The sequence below is a fragment of the Bombus flavifrons genome, chromosome 7 (genome assembly GCF_040668555.2).
Source record: "Bombus flavifrons isolate JBK064 chromosome 7, iyBomFlav1_principal, whole genome shotgun sequence".
NCBI classification, from domain to species: Eukaryota; Metazoa; Arthropoda; class Insecta; order Hymenoptera; family Apidae; genus Bombus; species Bombus flavifrons.
Window position 1 is genome coordinate 8,091,215 of NC_138448.1, and position 22,733 is coordinate 8,113,947.

General features: G+C 37.4%; 1 protein-coding gene across 4 annotated transcripts in view; it reads right to left on the bottom strand.

The window, feature by feature from the left end:
- The window catches only part of LOC138181894 (serine/threonine-protein phosphatase 2B catalytic subunit 2), a 242,785-nt gene that overhangs the window by 54,132 nt on the left and 165,920 nt on the right, over positions 1-22,733 (bottom strand). For all 4 annotated transcript variants that reach the window (XR_011173630.1, XR_011173629.1, XR_011173628.1 and 1 more), the window contains exons 5-6: positions 16,782-16,927; positions 554-693 (exon numbers count right to left, since the gene is read on the bottom strand). Coding sequence is in view for 1 of the 4 variants with exons in the window: in XM_069117275.1 (XP_068973376.1) it covers positions 554-693; positions 16,782-16,927 (286 nt within the window). In the remaining 3 variants the exon portion in view is untranslated. The remainder of the gene's footprint in view (positions 1-553; positions 694-16,781; positions 16,928-22,733) is intronic.

The window sequence follows — 22,733 nt, forward strand, 5'->3', positions numbered from 1 at the left end:
TATTTTCTTCTTTAAAGAAATCAAATTTTCCCCACTATTCTACGTAGAAAAGTAGATATCAATAGAAAAATATATACTCGTTATTTCTTCTTATATTTATTAATGTGTTGGTATTTGTTAATATAAAAATATATACTCATACTAATATACATGTATATTTCTACTCAAACAAGTAGAGTAAAAGAGCGATGAAAATAATATGGTGCTGGAAAAATATTTAGTTGAAATCGTTCATTATCCATTTGTTTTCTAAGATATCTCGTTAATTACAACGAAAGGAAAGTAGATCATTTTATATGTTACTATACGCATAAGGGTGAGATTATTTGTAAAGAAAATTGTGTAATTACATAATCTATACCACTACATCATTACACTAACGTGAAAAAGTATCGTTCTAGATAAATCGTAAACTTTCGTTCATCGTCAATTTTATCATAAAATTTCTTTCTAGCTCTAACTAGAAAGCAGTGTATTATTTTGCATATTGCTATATTGTGTATTATATTTTAATATAATAATTAATCTACATATAAAGGAGCCGTGTATTTACCTGTAAAAGTATGAACAACCCCTAACGCTGTTGTGAGAGAAATGTTCGGCGTTCTTCTCGTTGCCGAAGTCCTCCAATGGATCCGACCAGAGCAGATCGCACATCGGCCCATATGCCGGCGGCTCTTTGAACCTGTCCAACTGAAACAGCAAAATCAACATCGATCGAATTAGTCGAAGGAACAGGTTTCTCTGATGCAGTCATCGTGTAAACGCGTCACGTGTCTAATTATCTAAACGCTCGAATGTAGCGAGGACTCGTTGCTCCAAGCTTCTAATTAACGCGGCTGTGTGTTTTGACATCGACATGTGTACCTCTACCATAATCATTTCTGATTAACTCCGGAAAATCATCGGATCCAATATCCCATTTCCCAACAGCTTTATCATATAACTAACTTAGAATCATGTAGCAACGCGAAGATGTAAAAATAATTCGAGATTTGTTTCCTGGAAATATCGAGTTATAACATGCAACAGTTGTTTGTCAATAATATTCTTCTTATACGTGGCCTAATAGAAATAAATGTACGAAAGACGAGAATAAGAAACGTTCGAATAAAATGATATTAGGAAACGACATCACGTTTTTAATTCAATGTGAATGTATAAATATGTTTCAGTTGTATGAATAATTTTGTTAGTTGGAGGAAACCTCCGAGAAAGAAACGTGTAATCCAACAGTTCTCTTGCATCGATCCAAGAAATGCATAAAATTTACTCCACGGTATATCGATCGATATTATTTCATTTTATCCCGCGATATCCTCTTTCACCCCTAAACGTGTTATACGTGTTAAACGCCCAAATATTCAAGTTCTCATAGATAATTCAATTTTTCTAATTAAGCAATAGTAATAATTTTATTAATTATTTAGTTTATTTATCCACCAATGACGACAATATTAATTTTCCTGATTAAACGACAGATATTGAGAATTTCTCACGAACGCGCCAACATCCGCAGTCAACTCGAATAAACACAGTAACCATTTCTCTCTGGAAATCGATATGAGAACCACTGAATCGAGTTCCGATGACAAGGAACTCGACTATGAGGTTCGCGTGTCACTTAATTGCGCGTTATTTAATTTACTCGCGATCGAGGATTCGTTTAAAATACCCTGTGAAAGAGAAAAATGAAGAAGAGGAGGAGGAGGAAGGAGAGTGGTTTACGCTCTCTCGATGGAGAAACTAGGTAGACGAGCCACTTATTTACTCGAAGGAGACACACACACACACACACACATGTATAAAAACACACACAGGCGGACAGCTAGGAGGAGAGCAGATTCGCTTCTGGAGTGGTGTTTCCGCGTCATAAAGCATTCACGAACTCTGGCCTAGATTTATTCCGGGCTTGTGTCGAACCGCTCGTTGGAATCAAAGAAAAATCAGAGAAATTCCAACCCGGTAACTTTTACCCTGCCTCTCGTTCGAACGGTTACCGAAAGAACCACGCAAAGACACATCTCACAGGAAGGGAAGAAAAATTTTAAATATTTCAACGATATCAGTACGATATCGGACAGCTAACGCCCTATTTTTCCCATGTTTCGCTCTTCAACTTTCTATTATATTCGTGTTTCACTCTCTTGTGTGTTCTATCGAGCGTAAATATAACGAAAAGAAAAAAGGAAGAGATAGTTTGGAAAATATTGAGATTCAAATATTTGGAAATTAATGGAAAGAAGCTAATTTTAATGCGAGAGTTGATGGTTGCTTGACTAATTGGATGTTTATGAGACGAAACAAATTTAACAACAATTAGCGTTGCAAAGTTTCCATCGCGAAATAAGAACAAGAAGAGTAGATAGAAATTGATGCAGAAAATGACCGTCAATCAATTTGCATAGCCTCTAACTACAAAGCATCTGAAGATTCAAGTATCAGAAAATTAATAAAAATAATTGAATTTTGGTCGAAGATCTGAAGTTCCTTTGATTAATTATAAGATAAAATAAATTTAGCAGCAACCCTCATCGCGAAGTTTTCATCGTGAAATAAGAACAAGAAAAGTAGATCAAAATTAATGTAGAAAATCCCCGTAAATCAATTTTCAAGCTTAAAATACAAAGCATTTAAAGGTTCAAATATTTGGTGATTAATTAAAATATTGAAATTTTGCTTTAAGACTTGACGTTTCTTTGATTAATTAGAAGATAAAATAAATTTAACATCAACTTCCGTTGTAGACTTTCTTCCATCGCGAAATAAGAAACAAGAAAAGTAGATAAAAATTAATCTACAAAATCTCCATAAATCACTTTTCAATCTTAAACTAAAGATACGAGTATCTGAAAATGAATTCAAAGAATTTAATTTCGGTCGACGATTTGGCGTTCCTTTGGCTAATTACGGGATAAAATAAACTTACCAACAACTTTCATAGCGAAGTTTTGCATCGTGAAATCAGAACAAGAAAGGTGAATGAAAATTAATGAACAAACTCTTCGTCGACCAATTCTCAGCCATAAAACGCAAAGCATCTAAAGAAAATGAAAAAAAGCCCCTCAAAATTCAGTATATATCTTGCGATTACTTGTAAACTAACGTAAACTTGACAGCAAACAGAAACGAAAAGAAGAGACTGGACGAACAGGAATCGCGCGTCGACCATTGGAAAGGGAAGTGGTTTACAGAGGCTCTCGGCGTCGAAACGTTTCCAATAATTATCCGGTCGTAATTACCCAACTACGAGAGCTGACTTAACGTTGACGTATCGACATTGTCTCACTGTTTATCGTGCAGCGGAGACCTCAGTCGTGGACTACAAGTTTTGATCATAATGGGTAACGCTAATTATGTTCAATGGCATTAGTTCTCAGCGCACAGTGGCTGGCTGCGTGTGCCTCACGCACATGGCTACAAGTATGTATGTATATATATACACAATATATGTACATGTATATGTGTATATACACACGTACACGAAGGAAACGAGAATGCAGTTTACAGTGTAACGAGCAGTTCGCACCTAATAATAGCAAACGTAATATTACCGGCGTTATTACCCTTGCCAAAGTAGCTTCGTCGTTTTCGCCACTAAATCTGCTTTAACTTCGAAACGATCGAATTGGACGACGAAGTTGATTGCATTCCATTGGTATTGCCGGTGTAAATTGTCGCGTTTGTCCCTTTGGGAAAGGAAATTTCGACGGAGGATGGTAGATTATTGAAATTCATTGAGGTTGGGAAATTAAAAATCGGCAACCTGAATTGTTGCACTGTTTTCTTGGAAAGAGAAAATGCGACGGAGGATGGTGGATTATTGAGGTTATTATTAGGGCAGGGAAATTTCAAATCTGAAATTGCTGCGTTGTTTTGAATCAGAAATAGTTCTGAATCTGAAACAGTTGCAAGAGAAATTTTGCTTGTCGGTAAATAAAAAATTATGGTCATTGTGTTAGAAATAATGTATTATGTAAATTTAAGCGTTATTACTTTGGAGAGTAGAATCGAGGTGCATTATTAAATTATTAATGGTAGATCGTTGAAATTATTAACGTGGAAAGAATTTAACACTTGTAGAACTCCGGTGGTTTATAATTACGTTTGCATAATCTGGCGGTAGAAAGGTAACAAATTTCAACAATAAAAATATTCATAGTTTTTAAGTCGTTTCTTTTGTTTCACCTTATATTACTTTCATTTTATTACAGTTAAATTCAATTAAATTCCATAAAGGGAAGTTTCTAATTTGCATGAAAAAATTTTTTAATTAAGAAGGAAGAGGTGTTTCCGCGTGCGTTTTAATGAAATAATAAGCGATTTTAAAAAGATAGCGCCAGCCATGTTGGCGCGCGCCGCGTCTGACTAGACGCGTTCCCTTTTCACTTACTCCATCGTAACACGCGTACACGCTGTATTTGGAATTAAAGATCTAGTTTATCAATAATTAATTATTCCAGTTTATTTATATAATTAATAATCACCTTCTTGATAGTAGTAAGAAGATTATGCTGTCAAGAATACTAAAAGGTATGTTTTAAAATAATAAAAAATACTATAAAGGCGTGGTAAAAAAAAGCTTGCAGCAATAAAAATATATGCCTGAAGAAAAGAATTATAAACGTAGAAAAAACGGGGGAAAATATCAAAAAAGTTGTAGCAGTAATTAAAATAGGGGAAAATGTTAAAAAAGGAGTTGCATTAATTAAAACAGGAAACGAGACAAAAAATAATATGTAAGAGAATTAAAATAGAAATTGTGGCAATAAAGGACATAGTATAAGAACACAAAGAGAGAACGGAAAAAAAGGTTGAAAGTAATAAAAAAATATACCAGCAATAAGTAATTGCTGGTAGTAAAGAAAAAGAGCAACATATGTCGCTACATGTATTGCACTAGTAAGGAAGATAGCTGAAAGAAGCGCTGAAAAATAGAATTGGAAGAATAACAAGTAAGCGATAGAAAGAGAAAAGATGTAAGAAAGCAAAATACCAATTTGAAATAAGAGAACGCCGTATAGGTGTCTACTAAGAAGAAAGAAGAATAAAAATATACAAGGGCGCCACTAAAAACAGAAAGTTGCAAGCGATATATCATAACTCTTCTCAACTTTCTGTCAGTTCGCACCAACATCATAAACTTCGACGTTCGATCGATCTTTACGGTTTTATTAAATTTCTCCCACCAGCTACGACTATACGGACTACACTCAACATAATCGTGCTAGTCTACCGCAAGCATATTGCACGTGACAACGTCCAAGTCACGTTAAGAAGTTCTATCCGGATGACTGCCAATTGGTACACCGTACAAAATATGTATAATCGTGTGTTGCGGTGGAATTTCTCGGTTAGCCGAACGAAATACGACGAAAAAGAGGCGGCGACACAACGGGCGAATCAGTGGCCAAAACATTTGCCATTGGGCAACGTTCCCGTATCGCGTTTTCTCATCCTCGAACTACAACCACGCGTACGACCGACATCCGCAATTCTACTTTTACCTGGCAGCCAAGCCAACAATTGCGTATCTTCTGTTGTAAATTTTCGTAGTGACAGCCGTCAGAAGCAATCAGCGATCGTTATACACGTGTACCGCATACATACATACGCGCTTCAGATGATTTTGGTGGCAACGGAAGAACTTCGGCATTTTTTATTACGTTCATTTTGCTCAACTAGAGATATTATGGCATGCCACTACTGTGATCAACTTATACGAAAGCTGCGAGGCAAAATCGCAAAATGTAAAATTTCAAATTGTTACTTCTGGATATCGTTGGAAACTTTCGATAGTTTTGTGACTGGAGTGACACTCGACAGATGTGCTTCGATATATCAGGATTTTCTGGAAAATTAGTCGTTATAATGTTATACCGTGCTATGTATATTTAAACAAGGAAGATGGAACAAAGGATCTACAAATTGTTAAAATTATGTAATTAGTAAATTATCATTAAACTGTTTAGTCGATAGCTCAGATTTATGAAACGAAAGAATTGTGAAAGGACATGCACGCGTTCGGTAGGATTGTCCACAGATAGAAGATAGAAAAAAGGAAGGTAATTTTGTAATAAACGAAGGTAATCCCTTGCGCGTGCACCATGATTGCTTGCAATTTCCACCTTTTTTCATCGCGAATGAAACGAAGGAAAAAAGATGAGAGGATCTGAAGAAGAGCGGTGTACAGGAAACGACTCAAAGGGAATAAAAACGAGAGAAAAAATAAAGGGGAAACGGAAAAACACTCTTCCATCAGCCGGAGACAAGTACCAACTTGCACAAAAAAGTACAGTAGTCTGTAAAAATTGTACACCATCCCTATCCTATTGGTTTCACAAAACGAAGAGATGTTGATCTTCAAGTTTCTTAAGTTTTGTATGTCAGATTTTTAAAAATTAGCAAATGGCTACTATTACCATCTTCAAAAAATACTTGTGTTCATTCACTATATACGCAACAATTGTGAAACAGAATTGGCCGCGATAAATAATTAAATAAAGTTATTTAGATAAACTTAAGTAGAACATTTCCGACAAATACGACTAGAAAAGTATCTTCGTTTGATGCTCCAAGTCTTTTGCACCGCATGATACATACAACCGGGATGGGGTGGCAAGAGGGAGAATTGGAAGAGAAGGTTTGCATCTGTTCCGCCAGATTACGAGGTATTTCTCGTGGGAGAAACAGGGGTAGTTAACCCTCTTCTTTCAACAGCATCTCTTCGTTCATCGTACTCTTCTCTTTCAGCTGCAACAATCGTGTGGAATAAAGCAAATGGTGGGAGAAGGAAAGAAGGAATAAAAGAGCTGGAAGCAGATGAAGTTCGACCGATTGAAAATATTCGAGTATCCATAATAATTTGCATCGACGGCTATCGGTTGTTCCTCTTCGCTATTTTAATGCCGCAGGAAGAACTTGAATCGTTCTATTCTGGGCCAGTTCCACCAACAGCACTGGTATATTTTTAATAATCGTACAAATAAAATATTTGAAAGCCATCGTTTTACGAGTTTGACGGTTACAATATAAAATTTACTAGATTCTCGAAGTCTGACGCATCATCGTCCTCTTATCATTTAACCCCCCCCCCCCCTACGCACATACAAATACGCACTAAAAAGCAAATACTAGCTGTCAGTCTCCACTGTCACGTCCTTGAGAGCAATTTTACAGGACCTTCGCTTTAAACGAAACGTGCGAACACTTCAAACATCGCTTTTACCATAATATCTTTCATAAACCACGAAATTCCTTTTTTTTCACCCCTAACATCTGCCATTCACGAAACCATAAAATCTCCACCCCGCTGAAGAAAAGACGAGAAAAAAGAAAGAAAAGAATTCCTTTGTCTACGCCCCCCTTTAAACTGTCCACTTTCTTTCGCATTTCGCCCCTAGTTTCAAACACGAAATCGATCCTAACTTCTCTCGATCGAGTAATAACGAGGATCATTTATTTCCCTAGGCTAGGGAGGCGTTTCCATCTTCGTCGTCGGAGGTCTATGCAAAATATGCTCGAAATTCGAACGATAGGCGACTAGGGTGGCGAAGGACACCGGCGACTATGCAATATTTATCAGACCCCTTCTAACTCCTCTCCAACGTCGATACCATCCGCCTCTGTTATGTATTATTCCGCGTGCTTCTATGTAAAAGGTGGGTTTTGCAACCGCGAGCAAGCGATATGAATACCAAATGTCGGTACTCGGCTACACGTTGCTCCTCGTCTTCCGCATTTACATGACCGACGATCTTCGAAAACTGGCCCGATAACAGCCTTCAAGTTTAGTTCTTCTAGCGTGGACAAAGGGATGAACGATTGCCTCTTACATCTATTTCATACCTCTTCTACTAATTTAGTTTCTCCTTCTCCTTTTAAATTTTATTTTGATTACGATATTTAAGGGTAGACGAGCAACAAGCGTTTACACGAGTATCTGTTCCACCAATTTGGTTTCTTCTATTTTTTTTATTTTATTCGCCACATCTAATTTGAATCCATGTAACATACTGTTTCTCCCGAAATCGAAAGATCTCTATAAAAATACAAATTTTCAAAACTATAGCAAAGTAATTGCCTTAAAAGAATCGTTTCCCTATTATCTCCAATCCACTCTCTGATATTCCCGATTTTCCCTAAATTCTCTCTAAAATAGTATAACACTCAAAACATTATCAATCAAGGAGTGTCTAACAAAGTTAAGTTCGTCACTGTAGCGAGCGAAAATTCGATACGATTCGCCGCAGGAGTAAGTTTGCGATATACAACGCGCAACTGTAATAGCATGTTAATTACGTCGAATAGCGCTGATGTTTGCTGTACTCCTCCGTATTTCCACGATTCTCCGTGTTTCTGTGTGTTAGCAACAACACCATACATCGGATTGTTCGCGGTGCAACGAGCAGGCTGTCTGTTAACCGGAAGCTGCACACATTCGTCGAAAGAATGAGAACCTTATCGAGGAAATAGTGTCAACCGCGTCTCAGTAAAGCAATGGCTTTCGATATCGCTAATTATCGTATCTCGTCGTACGTTTCAATCAATTTCGTCGATGTTTCGCGATGGAAACGTTTCGTATTTCGAAATCGACTGACGGTTCAAGGTCATATTATTGCAGGTTCTTTGTGTACCAAAGCAGCGATAAGATGCAGCAGGGTATGGAAGATATGGAGGAAATGGTGGGGGATAGAGTGAGAAACGTGTGGTGGGGAGACCGGCTGCAATGGCCTTGAACGAGGAATTGATTTTAGGCGTGCAATATCGTAGCTACGACGCGCGTGTCGTGATGGTTTCTGTGTCGATTTTTTGAGCAATTTAAGAACAGTATACCTCATCGGATGTTTATTTAGTTTATTCTAAGTATACTAGAAAATGTGAAAGGAGGAATTGTAAAGAGATTAGGTTCCATATGAAACGAAAATCGCAGATTTAAATCATCATTTTAATCAATTAGCACGAAAAACGTATTAATTTGCACCAATTTTTAAAAATCCACCAATAGTTAAATCTACCTTCTACAAAATATAATGAATCAAGGGAGCGACTGAATATATCCACGTGAAAGTCTACAGTTCCACAATTAATAACTAACTTTCCACTGAATTTCTTAAAACTTACCAATAATTGACTATACTGAGAGATTTTAAATACGAAGAAAAAGGATCAAGATTAGAAGGTAAGAATCAGCTAAAAGAACGTATAAAGAAGGTAATAAGCGAAAGGCTGAAAACAAAAAGCTCGAAAGAAAGAGCCGAAGGAAATGACAAGGCCAGAGAGATGTAGACAACACGAGGGACTATAAAAAGGACACGTTTACAGAAATGGCAACTACAGGCTGGCAATATTAAGGGCGAATGTAATACATGAGAATACGTAACAGTAGATGTAGCAAAAAGTATAAACAAATTAAATGCGAAGCTATGACAGAATATCTAGACAACTGTGTTAAAAGCAACAGCCAAAAAAGAATCGCAAGGGTAAGATGCGGCGATTTAGAGGAATCGAGGAGATTTTGGTTAAAGGGGGATGAAAGAAATGCAAATTATGCGATAATAGGGAAGAAAATCTGAAGCACTGTGTAACAGAGTGCGAAAAAATGAACAGCTTGAGAGGCAATATGAGAGGAATTAGGGAAAGAAAATATTGCCCAGGGGCTGCTAACCGGATTTACTCCTTAGAGAAAAAGAGAAACAAAAGTGTAAACCCACGCCAAAGCTAGCGATAAATAACGTATATGTATATTTATAATTCATAGGTGTCGTGAAGTAGAGGTAGGATATTGATCTATAATTCATAAGTACGTATGTGAAGGTTCGGATGAACGAATGTTTCGAAATTGTAATGACGAGTCCTTTTCGAAGCCGCAGTGGCCGAAATTAATAAATATTAATATATATAGGACAGTGAGATGTTTCCCGAGTAAAAAGCAGTGTATTATGCAGAGTTCATTTTACAGACCATATCGTGTGCCCGGTATTTTACGTACCGTGTCTTACGACCGTGTCATTAAAAATTGCTTATTATACGTACACATGTATAATAATTAGTCTTAAATACAATACAGTTAGAAAAATTCCAGCAAATAAAAAGATTGAAGTTCAGCATCTTTAGTTGAACTCGCAAGCTTCTTTGCTCGGAAAAGTGTCTCAGGTTTCGCGAAAAGAGGGAACTTCCTCCCATGGGACAAGTTTTAACGACGCTTATAAAAGTGGTTGCCGTGCGCCGAATGCACGGACGGAAACGGATGTGCCCTTTTTATTTCTCTCTCGCCACACTGAACGTGACCGGAGAATAACGTCGGAAACTTCCAACCGACCAGCCCAAGACTTTTCCTCCTCCTTCTATTTCGTGGTCTTTATTCTCGATTTTTCTTCTGCTTTCCCAAGCCAGAGCCGCGAACCGGTGTTCGACGTGCCTCTATACGTGCAGCGTTATTACGGCGAATTTCCTAAGAGCGTGTTACGCGGCACGCATAGGTACACGCCAGGCCGCAATGGCGATTAAGTTAATAGCAGCAGCCGATAGCACGCGGGTCCTGCCGCTATTTAAAGCACAAACTGCAGCGTTGCGGCTGATAAAATGCACCAGGCGTTGTTCCACGGATTCGAGGGCCCCGTCGATGCGTCACGAGCCTGATCGAGCTTTTCAGACCGGCGATCGAAAGCAATTTTTGCAACGAGCAGCCAGTAGAAGCATAGCGAATGGTCGAAGAGGGAAGTTCATCGTGTTACGTTCTTCCGGTTATTTTCGATTCCATTATATTTTTCTATCGTTAAAAGAAATCTCCAAGTTTGTACAAAATATGGAAGAGGTCTTCTTGTTGGCATTTCAATTTTGCCTGAAACGTCTCCTTCAAATTCTTTTTGTTTTCTAAAATAAGGCCAAGATCGAGACATAAAAGTTTATAGCGGGCTTAAGCGTGTTTAGAGATCGATCTTTCATACCGAACGTTGCCACAAATAAGCTCACGCTCTCTTTTTCTTCTGAAATTTGTCTGAAGCCGAGCGTGCCCTCGATAGAAGATAAAATCGAAAACCGCAAAAAAGATTGCCAAAGATATCAATAAGAAATGTTAGAAATTTGCGATAAATTCCGTCAATTTGGACGATAGAGGCTATGATTCCGGCGATCAAAAGCAATTTTCGCAACGAATCAACACAAGTGCCGAGAACGATCGAGCAGGAGAAAATTCAAAGAGGATGAACGAAGCGTATGGGAACGGTTTTACGGGCTTTCGCGTCTCAAAGGATCGACGATATCATCCTACTGGGACTGTCAATTTCCATATCAAGCGTGTCGGTTCCTGGCGCCTGTAAAATCGCTCGAAAATAAAACATTGGATTACCATGGTTCGATGTCGAATCGCGAAAGCGGATCACGGAATACTTGCTGGCTTTTGGCGAAGTATACCGCGGCGAAGGATATCGCGAAACACGGTTGGAATTTCTTATCTGTGGCTTTATGATGCGCGCTGATGAAACCTCGTGAATAAATATTAAAAGCTCCCGCGGGACAATCGCGTCGATCGTCTGTCGTCGCTTTTCTCGCTGACCCGCAACACAAAGAATCAAGTTAATTGCCTTCGTTCTTCGTCTGTCTCGAAATTATTATTCAAAGACGGCTGGCAGCTTTGCCTGTTTCAGAACGGTTCTTCCGGCTCGAAGATTCGTTTCCTTTGGCGGTTCAGACGTTCTTAGGTAGTTCCTTTGAGGATGCTTCATAGTTTGATTGCGTTAAATGAATATTCGCAACGAGATGTAAGACCGGTGAAATTAGGGGTTGCTGAACGTCGTTCCTCCACTATGGAAATTGTTTCAGGTCTTCTAGAGTTTTGGATATTTGGCTAGAATTTTACTCGTTTAATTCTCTCGGTGTTACCTTACATAGATTTTGAGAAGAACAGACGATGGTATTAACGTTAGAAGATTCTATTTCTTGTTTCAGAATTGATCTTTCAACTGGAAGATTCGGTTCCTTTGTAAGTTAAAGTGTTCTCAGGTAATTCCTTCGAGGATGTTTCGTAGTTTGTGATTGTGTTAAATGAATATTCACAACGAGATGTAAGATGCGTGAAATTACCAGTTGTTCAAGATCGTACCTCCACCGTGGAAATAATTTCAGATTTTCTAGAGTTTTGAATATTCGGCTGAAACTTTGCCCGTTTAATTCTCTCGGTGTTACCTTACATAGATCTCGAGAAGAACAGACGATGGTATCAATATGACAAAATCCTATTTCTTGTTCCACAATTGATCTTTCAACTGGAAGATTCGTTTCCTTTGGTGGTTGAAATGTTCTCAGGTAGTTCCTTTGAGGATCTATAATTTGATCGGGTTAACGTATGGAATATTCATGACGAGATACAAGTTAGATGAAATTAGATGGTACTCAAGGTCGTTCCTCCAATATGCAAATTATCTGTAATTATCTATAGTTTGTTTCGTTGGAACTTCACTCAGAAGGGAGACGTACGTTGTATAAACGTTTTCCTGTCAAACGAATATCGAACAACATTTGTGTTCTCGAGTTAGCGAAATTCTGTGCATCGCCTTCGATATGTTTGACACAGTTCACGCGACAACAAGCAGAGAGAACAATTTTCCGCGGTTACCAAGAGCCACTCCGATTAAGTTAGCTGGTCTTAAGCATGTTGCAGCGAATGGATCGGTGCGGTGAATAGAACAGCGATTGAATAGCGAGCAACTAGGTATTCGCGTACCACGAAATCCTCTCGTGTCATTGAACTCTATCAACATTCCGCCACATAAATCCACGTAAATCGACATCACCCAACATTCCTCTGTCTTTCACGAAAACTGCACCAACTAGAATCGAACGACAAACAACTTTCTCTCATTTATCTTCACGAATCTTAAACTTGCAAGATTAAAATTACTGCCATGCTGAGAAAATACTATCTGCACTTCGATAAGGAATAAAATATTTCTAATAATTTTTATGAATTTTACGCTTGTCATACTCGTATTATTTTCTTTTTACTAAACGTAATCGAATAATAAGAAAATCAAGAAGTTCGAGAAGTTTAATCCTTCTGAAAGTAACTTTTAGATTACATGTACCGTTTAAAAAATTACAACCTACTTTCAATGTATTTCTATTCAAAATTTCACGTATTACAATACGTAATATTATGTTGTTGCGTTATTTTTTCTATTATTAAGAGAGAAACTCGTTTCTTTTGTTATTTCCGCGATCAAAACTACCTTCCGATTCGAGAAATCTTATTTTTCCAATTGCAAATTACAAAAAAGGACACAACCGAGTAATGAGAGAGCTCCAACGATTTTCATTATTTCCATCGTTAAAACTTCCTATTCAATAAGTATCGATTGCCGCTCGAATATTTCAAACGCTATACCAGCTGCTATTGGATAAGGAGAAGATGAAAACTCGATGCTGGATTTACTGAGATCCAATCGGTAGAACAACTCGCATAGGTCTTTCCACTGAGTTGAACCGAGCGTCGGGAAAAGTCGCGTTGCGGAAGTACAAACAGGATTTTGCCGCCGTTTCCCGAGGAATCTCATTCCGGGACGAGTGTATCTTTACGAGTGTCGCGGAAATAAAAATCCCCGGAACCTTTCGTGTAACGAGGAAACAGGATACCGCGACACTTGTATGATTTTTTCGAAAACTTTCAAACACGTCGTCAACGCGACGTTTTATTCTTATTTTTCTATCGAATGTTTGAATATCATTTTTCGACAATTTTCTACATTAAGAAACAGAATGAAAGCGTTTCGTTGATACGTTTCACGAGCGAAAACGAGGTGAAAATTCTATACGAACATGGGCATAAGCATAAAGCTGTAATGAAAAGTTAACGGTGTATTTTAAAATGACGGATTTTGTCAATGCAAGAAGATTGACGCTGATGGACAATTTATTCTCGAACGTAGTAAATTGTTATTTTGTATTATATTAACTGTAGCTCCAAACGTTTGTATCTTTGCCATTGTTACAGACAAGTACAATAGTCTATCAGTGTACCTGATAATTTCACATACGCACACACTCATGTCATTTATACGGCTATGGTTGTATTACCGGTCGAATAGTAATTATTTTTAAATTACTTGGTAAATTGAGAAAAATTTACGTGGACAGTATATCGTCGCGTGATAAACATTAATGTGATATAGATATTTATTTTGGCCGTGTACATTTTTGTTCGTTCAAGTGTTTTACAATTGCGGATGCTCTATTTTTGGAAAAATCTAATTAAATTTCTCGACTAAATTATAGCAATCACATCGAAATTTAGACTGTTGACAGTACATGATCCGTATTTAACGCGTGATATTGTATTTTAAAATGTCGCATCTGTCTTTATCAATGAAAATATAATAATTAAAAATAGTAAGCTTTTAACAATAAATGAAAAATTATATTTTATACTTCCTTTCAGGAAATTTTTACTTTACATTATATTAAAAGCAACCCTATAAACGTGGCATTCGTATTTCACATTCATTCGTTTCATGGTATTTTAACGTGGAATTTTTAACAGTTTATATATACGTTTATATTTCCATCTTTATTTTATTTTTATTTATAGAAAATATCGACGTCGCTCGTCAGGCAAATTCTCGGCCGTTATGTTCGCTGTATAACGTTCGCGTAAACGTTCGCGTAAACGTTCACGGGAACGTTACTTTGCGTAATGTACAGAGGAATTCTACACAATAATATGCAGAAACATAAAATTGCATGCAAGATTAATCGTTGCTGGGCAAATTCCAAAGCGAATTATTCTGTTTTCTACACTCGAGTGCGTAATATCCTGTAACGATTAAACGCGTCAGGAAGCATCGACGTTAATAGAATATTAATATGTTACGGTTAGATCCGGCATTAATATTCATTTGCAACGGACTCGTAAAATATCGCGTTGTCGGTATTAATTAGCTTCGCGATTTATATAAGCGATCGAGATCCACTGCTGGTCCAGGGATACGTATTAAACTAATCATCTTTTTAATAACTAGGAGTGTCAGCTATCGATTTGAACGTTTGATCGGTAGATGGACGTACTATGACTCATGAAAGTATAATACTTTGATCACTTGTATCATAGCAAACTTTTATGAATATCGTGCGTCGATCTTAGATCTCGCTGAAAACCTTTGCATATCTATGAGCCTAACAAGACGAAGCAGCAAAATTTCTGCAATCTTGGATTTCTAATAAAAGTTAATCCAAAATCTTCATAATCCTAAATGTCATATTTAAAAAGCTACAATCTCCATAGCTGTAGATTTCTCATAAAAATCGTACATTTCTTTTCACACTATTGAATTTCTAGAAGGCTATCCAACTGAAGCGCTAGAATTCTTACAATCTTGGATTTCTAACAAAATAATTCGGATTTTTCATAGCCCTAAACGTGTCACCTACGATTCCTATAGCTCTAGATTTCTCGTAAAAATCTTCGATCTCTTCTAAAGCTTTCGAGTCTCTACGAACCCAACGAATCGAAGCCCCAAAGTTTTTGCAAATTTTCAATTTCAAACAACTAAATCTAGAATTTCCATAATTTTAGACTTCATACAAAAGCTGCAACTCCAGGTATCCGATAAAGACGTTTGAATTGCGTGAACAGTAGAAGATTATTCAACAGTTGAAAAATGTTCTGTAGGTTACATAGATAATAGCAAGTTAGGGGAAAAGAAGAGAAGAGTATTTCCTCTGACAAATTGGCAAGCAAGAGACGCGTGAACGTGTAGCATTGGTACGTACTCGCTGCGTCAAGGTGGACACTGCTTAGGTGAACGATCGATAGAGCAGGTGGCAGCACATCGGTTGCCTGCTCTGTTTCCGGTACTCCGATACTCTACACAAGCCAGGCTCCAATAACACTCGTGTCGTTCGCTTGACAGGCGACTTGGTCGTTTACGAAAATTCGCCCATCGATTGAATCCTGCTCTCGACAGTGAAAAATTTCGCGGCTAGGAAACCGACCAACGAATCCGTCGATAACCGTTAAAAAAATAGGAAACATAGAGAAGCTTCGAATGTATTTTGAATTATTTACGAATTTAGCTTCTCAAAGATAAACCTCAAGAATTTAAAAACGAACGTAGAAGACTTTAATGCTGGAGGAAGGAGACTCTTAAAAAGAATATTTTATAATAATAATAATAATAAAATATTGCAACCAATAGCTTAATGTAACGATATAGAAAGTGTTTTGTTAATTTGTAATCAGCTCCTTGCTTTCGATTTTTCCTAAATTTCATTTTTCCTGACGATTTAAGTAGTAACGAAAATTATAAGAAAGATAGCCCGGATTCGACATTATACAAATCTCTTTCAAGACCGTTTTTCTACTCCGCATATCTCATCGATAATTCGAGAAATCGATACAAATTACCAAATTTCTTTTCAAATTTAATGAAACGAGAATGTAATGAAAACCGGAATGAAAATTTACTCGTCTACAATCGGAATTCTGTTTGTTTGTGAAAAGGAAGATTCTGCAACGCAACAGTACGATAATAAATACAAAATAAAACCGGAATAAAGAATGCGCAATATCAACGAATTCTTTCAAATAATCCAAATAATTCTAGGAACCTCGTCGAATCCAACGCGCCAAATCTTCGCGTCGATGAATCTAATTACGTTACATCTCTACGTTATTATTTCTATCAAGAAATCAACGCTTCGTTCGCTCTTAATACACAATATGTGAATGAAAGAGACTCTGTACGTCGTTCCATCAATAGGAATATTTCAACGAACGTTCTACTCACTTTGCGTATGTCTTCTAGATTGTGAATTTCCGGCGAGAGTCCACCGTGCACGCAGAGGAACTGTTGGTTCATGAGGGCCGCTAGCGGTAGACAGTCAAACGCATCCATGCAAGCGTCGTACACCCTCTCCGAGTATTTTATTTTACCTGAAAAGCAGAAAAGAGGACATGGTCGTCAGAACGAGGAACGATCAGCCTCGGTAGTTGGCGATTCACGTGTCGCTAAAACGCGATTCGATACGCTCGATTGTTTCATTCTCAGCCTTTTTATACGTAGCTCTGGATGCTCTTTGTATGTCGACAAGTAACGTGAATAGGATGAGAGTGAATAGAAAGAAACGGAGAGGGGGGAAAAAAGGTAGACGCGGGAGGAAAAAGTTGCTCTTCGAAATTGACTGGCTGTCACGATTCGGAATATTATTGTCTATAGAACAAGGAATCTTTGAGGTCTCTACGCGTTTCACATCGTTTGTGTTGAATTATTCAGACAGAAAGTTAATTCATCTGGTATTAATGGATCAAAGCCGGGCAATTTATTCGTTTAATATATTTCTCGCTTTTAGAGGTTTGATGGAATTTTATGTTTTATTGGAGGATCGTGTAATTTGGTTTTTAGGAAGACTAGGAGATAAAAGAAAGGTAAATCGAATGTTTGTTTGGGGTTAGGTTGGGGTTAGGGATGTTCCTTCTAATTTTATGCTAGCCATGTTCGCCATTAGAAAAATTACATGTCCTTTTCAAACCCCGAGGGTCTATAAAATATCTATGAAAAATTATGAATAAATTATTTTGCTCCGTCAGTTCCACATTGAAACCTCACCCTCGCACCATTTCGAATACCAAGAACCTTTTTTCCTCCCTCCACACAAACGAGTCAAAGTCACCCTCTTTTTCAAAGAAAATGTTCTTCACGCGTCGATTATTTCGGAGGTGGTGTGAAAAGTCTAGGCCCAGATTTTTCACTGCAGCCAGATACTTTTTTAATGGCCACACGTCAACTTTTGTCGCTTGCCAGCTACAAAGGAGCATGGGACGGGTATCCTCTTTTCCAGGAGGCGGAAGAAAAGGTCGGGGAGAGCAGATAAAAAAAGAAAAGGGAAGAAAAGTCTCTGGAGAGCAATAAAGAAGGGCTGCAAGGTAGACGGGCCATGGAACCTCCGTGCAGATTTCCGTGTGCACGTGCGTGAGGACATCGTAAAAGGGAGGACGAATTCAAGGATCGTTTCTTGTATCCAGCCACCGTATGTCCACCGAGAATAATAAATCCCTCTATAGAGGAATTTTCGTTGCCTCGAGTGAAAAGTGAAGCCAAAAGGGAAAACTTAACGTTTCATAGAATGGAAAGAGTTGGGATTCCTTTTTGTCATGTTTGGCTTCTTGAATTAACTGGGTTTTCTGAGTTTTTCTCTTAATATTTCAATCCTCGTTTATGATTATTTATTTCTTTCTTATTTTTCAAGAAATAAATTAGACATTAATAAATAGCTAAAAATAAGTATAAAATAATAAATAATAAAATATAAAATATATAAATATTGTTGAAGAAGGGAATTAGAAATTGAAAATTATTTCTTCTTAATTTGTCAGTTTGATTTGTTCGTTTGAAAAGTGAGCAAACAAAAATTTAACAACAGGTAAAACCAGATAAAAATTAAGTAAATGAATATTATCGAGATTTTTAAATGTTTTGAAATATTTAAAAGTTCGAATACTTCCGTATGTTATCGTACATTCAGAGTTGTGAAAAATTAATGAAAAAGCTTTCAAACCACATGTCACTCGAAATCCTTGTGCCAATAAAACATCTAACAACGGCAGCCGCCCCATTCTGCCTCGATCAACAACTTTCTTTATCTTCTTCTCTATTTACCTTCTAAAACAAGCTTTCTAAACATCTAAAACAATCGAACCTAAAACCTCCATTAAAAGAACCATCCGTTACAAACTTCCAAGTGTCCCTCGGAACTCTTCAACTCTCTAAATCCACTAACCGACTTCCGGCTCGATTCTGTCTTCTAAACTCCACTTTTCTAACGTTTTCCCCTCGTTTAACGTCTGTAACAACGATCGAAACGATTTTCCTCGCCGAAAGATTCGATCCTAGAGCAAATTCGAGATCTGTTCGGTTGAGATCCCAAGTATCAGCCACGAGAAACGATCTGTCCAGCTTTAACGTCGACAAATCTTCAGACAGGTTGTCCAAAGGATTCCAAGGGAGGTCGTTTTATTGACAGGAAATTCTTCTTGTTCGTCAAGACAGGAAGTTGGATCTGAGACTGAACTCGACGGTCTCTTTGAGGCTAACAACAACGTTTCCACACTTTGTCCGTCTACTCGACGAATCTACTGTTGACATAATTCAACAGTCGACATAGTCGACATAATTCAAGTTGATATATAAATTTATTACATCCTTGTTCGATGATGTCTGACCAGTTAACTGGGTTCGACGTGTATACACGTTATCCAAAGATTTATTTCGATACGTTTGACGTGTATACTCGTCGTGTGAAATAAAAGATTATTATTTACTATAAAAACTCAAAATTACATTTTATTGACAGGAAGTCCTGGTTCGTCAAGACAGGAAGTTGGATCGGAGGCTGAACTCAACGGCCTCTTTGAGGCTCAACAACAACGTTTCCTCACTTTGTCCGTCTACTCGACGAATCTACTGTTGACATAATTCAACAGTCGACATAGTCGACATAATTCCAGTTGATATATGAATTTTATTACATCCTTGTTCGATGATGTTTGACCAGTTAACTGGGTTGGACGTGTATACACGTTAATCCAGAGCTTTGTTTCGATGCGTTTGACGTGTATACTCGTCGTGTGAAATAAAAGATTACCATTGACTATAAAAACTGAAAATTACGTTTTATTGACAGGAAGTCCTTCTTGTTCTGTTGTATACTCGTCGTGTGAAATAAAAGATTATCATTTACTATAAAAACTCAAAATTCTAGTAAAAATTAATACAAATAACATTTAGTGGCACGATTGCTTTATATTTCCGAAAAACATATTATGTATTTTATAAAAAAAAAGTTTGATTATTTGATTATTCTCTTCGGTATATCAGTTACGGTCCGTATAATCTATGGCTTTTTATAAATTGAGTTGTTTATTTTCCCCAATGAATCCCAATTTTTGTGCTCTGCTGCGTATATCGGTTATCCCCCAAATTGTTTTGTGTACTTGACTTTATTATCTTTTGGCAATTTTTCAGTTTCTAATAACAATAGCTTTTTCAACAACGAATTATTAATGTTTTATCGAATATAAATATAATCCTTCCTCGATTTGCTTTGCTTCTTTCGTAAAATTTATAATAGGAGCATTTGGTCTGCGTTCCACGTGTATACTCGTCGTCGATAGATTTTAACTGCGATCCCTTAAAAGGTTTTTAAAACTAAACTCCGCAGCTAACAGGATAATTGACGATGTCATCTCGAATACTGGAGACTAGGTTAATTTTGATTAATGATAATACATCACGTTGTTTATTTTTATTTACTTTTTTATCTACTTTGTATCATTATATGTGTTGTTACTTTATAAGTTACATTTACGTATTATTTTATCAAACTAGTCTTTTTAGTATATTTTTCGTTTTATCGCTATAAAAATAAATATCTTAGGCTTCTGATAACAATGAGAGTCGCTTCACGTTCTTTTTACTTTTCATGGACTAACATACTAGAACAACAAACCTCTGTTTAACACTTCGACGGTCGCTATTGCGTAAACGTGATTTTGCTCTGCCACCTGTCGTCCGCTGTCGTCACGTTTATGCTCTTTTTTGCAATTTATCGCGAGCCGATGACGAATGATTTCTAGATTCGATCGTGTTCTATCAGAGTGAAACGATTTAAAAATACATTGAAAAGACCAATAATTTGTAAGCCTAACGATCCGCTGATAGAGACTGGTGAGAAAACAATTTATTCAAATTTCTGTAACTATATGGGGAACAAACAAATAAATAAGTCAGGAAATAAATAAATAAATTCATATATAATGCATAAGAGCACGAAAATACTTAAGATAATATGATAAACATTTGATTAGTGAAGATGAATTTAATGTGATTTTTTAAAAAAATGTATCATAATTATACAACAATAAATTAATTTTGCCAGAAATTGCGATCTGTTCCTAACAACGACGAAGAAAAGGATCACAGAAAGTTAATAGAATTATCAAATTGATATTTCGTTGTCGACAGTATACAACAGGGAACAGCAGGGAAATCTAAGGGGAAAAAGGGAATTCGAAGTTCGTTGTATCGTTTCAAGCAAATAAAATTCTTACTTTCCTGAAATCGTTGTACTTGCTATCGTTTCTGTTTAATTATATCTTTTGAAAGAAAAACCAGAGAGACATTTCAAAGATTCTCGTTTAATTAGAATCACCTAAGACTAGAACGTAGAATGAAATCAACGGTTCACGAACAGCCAAAATAGACCGGCGATAAACGTGTCGAATGTAGAGAACTGCGAGAATCTTGATTATTACGTTGGTTGGTTGTCTGGTTCTTGTTAATTGCACATGGTTCGTAATATCATCCTTGCCAACACGCTTCTACACGCTCCTCCTGCTCAGCTCGGCCTCCTTTCTCGCTCTCGTTGTATTAACGAGCAGATCGAGTTCCGTCTCCTTGACTTTCTTTTGATACCAGTCAGACATCGCGCTGGGACACTCCAGAAAGCTCATTTGCGAGCTTTTGACCCGAATAAATAAGTCAAGAACGAAACGATTGCGAGTTTCGTCGCGGCATCATCGCCGAACAACCCTCGTTCTGGCCGTGTGTTTCACCACTTTGTTCGTTCAACGTACAGCGAACATGGAAACGGCGTGCTTCCGCAATGGATTCGAGTGAACCGAAGAAACGAGAATTGGAATACCGTTGGTTTCGACCCCGCCTTTCTTTGGTAATAATGGACGAAATATGTAACATTTCTTTTAAGATGATTTAAATCGAGAAATCATTCGGATTGAGGATTTGTTAAATGAGAAACATTGTTGAAACATTCTTTCGAAATTATTAAAGTTGATGGAACGAAATTAGAAAAGAATTATTGAAATGAAAGATTCGCAATTGTTTGCGCAATTTCTAGGTTACAATTTGCTTGATTTGTATGGAAAGGATGGCTAAATTTTGTAGCGCGACAGGAAATTCATAGGAATTTTCAGGAATATTATTTCAAGTTATTTGGAGATATTTTTAACATAAAATATGTTCTCTCTGTGCCGTAACTAAGAAACGAATGATCAACAACCCGTTCTTCCATGAAATATTCCTATATTTCATTCCTATCTTCCCATCGTTCCACATTTTATTCCTCATTCCATATCGCGCTATGCACATCTCTGTTTGAAAATGAACTTACAATCCATTACAAGATTATAAAATCCTGATCGCGATGGAGCTGCATAAATCCAAAGGATTCAGTTTCATCCAGTGCACGATCATCCAGTTTCATTGGAGTTAGAAATCGAATGATTCGGTCTTTGACCTTAACCTGATTCCAAATCGACACGGTTAAAATCGCGAGCGTAACACAGTGGCGGGTTAACACGAGCCTCGTAAATACACGCGGCTTGACCCAGTATCGGACAATTTTCCAAGGATCGATACGGTTTTCCACGGGCCGCCTCCGCTGCGCCACGCAGAGAGCCTCGAGATATCGCTGATTGCACGCGGAAACTCTCGGATCCTGCAATTCCACGAAGATCGCGCGAGAACCTCCAGTCGAAGCTACCTGAATAAATGGTCCCTGGACCTGGAGATCCCGGATCCGCGATAATTTCGTCGGATCACGAATGCTCACGACAGTTTGACGTGTTCCGTGGCGAAATGGAATTTCGCCGAGGAATCTCGCTGGATTTCCGGGCTTAGAGAAGCAGATACGGGTAGCTGAAAGTATTATTTTGTTGGATTTTC